Source organism: Cucurbita pepo, unplaced genomic scaffold (genome assembly GCF_002806865.2).
Source record: "Cucurbita pepo subsp. pepo cultivar mu-cu-16 unplaced genomic scaffold, ASM280686v2 Cp4.1_scaffold000956, whole genome shotgun sequence".
NCBI lineage: Eukaryota > Viridiplantae > Streptophyta > Magnoliopsida > Cucurbitales > Cucurbitaceae > Cucurbita > Cucurbita pepo.
In genome coordinates this window covers 8962-9389 of record NW_019647156.1, presented here as the reverse complement: position 1 = coordinate 9389, position 428 = coordinate 8962, and the positions used below count along the sequence as shown (strand labels likewise).

Below are 428 nucleotides of genomic sequence, written 5' to 3'. Positions count from 1 at the left end.
TGGCCTTTAATGACTGCTGCGATCAAAGTGATTGATACTACCCTCCGAGGTAAGAAACTCATTATCTGTATCTAAAAAATCGTTCAAGGAATGAGTATGATTGCATGCATTCTCACGACTCTTAATTTGAAAAGGAATGAGCATAGGGAAGGTTGTGTGAGATCCCACGTCGGTTGGGGAGGAGACCGAAACATTCTTTATAAGGGTTTGAAAACTTCTCCTTAGCAGATGCGTTTTAAAAACCTTGAGGGGAAGCCCGAAAGAGAAAGCCTAAAGAGGACAATATCTGCTAGCGGTGGGCTTGAGCTGTTACAAATGGTATCAGAGCCAGACACAGCGATGTGTCAGCGAGGAGGCTGAGCGTCGAAGGGGATGGACATGAGGCGGTGTGCCAGCAAGGATGCTGGGATCCGAAGGGGGGGGGGGGG

At 48.1% G+C, this 428-nt stretch overlaps 1 protein-coding gene across 1 annotated transcript in view; it reads left to right on the top strand.

Moving 5' to 3' along the window:
- Nucleotides 1–6: 6 nt before the first annotated feature.
- Nucleotides 7–428, top strand: part of LOC111786036 (DNA primase small subunit-like) — an 8340-nt gene continuing 7918 nt past the window's right edge. Inside the window, exon 1 of the mRNA XM_023666390.1 lies at nt 7–49. Within this exon, the coding sequence (XP_023522158.1) occupies nt 10–49 (40 nt within the window). The 5' untranslated portion in view covers nt 7–9. The remainder of the gene's footprint in view (nt 50–428) is intronic.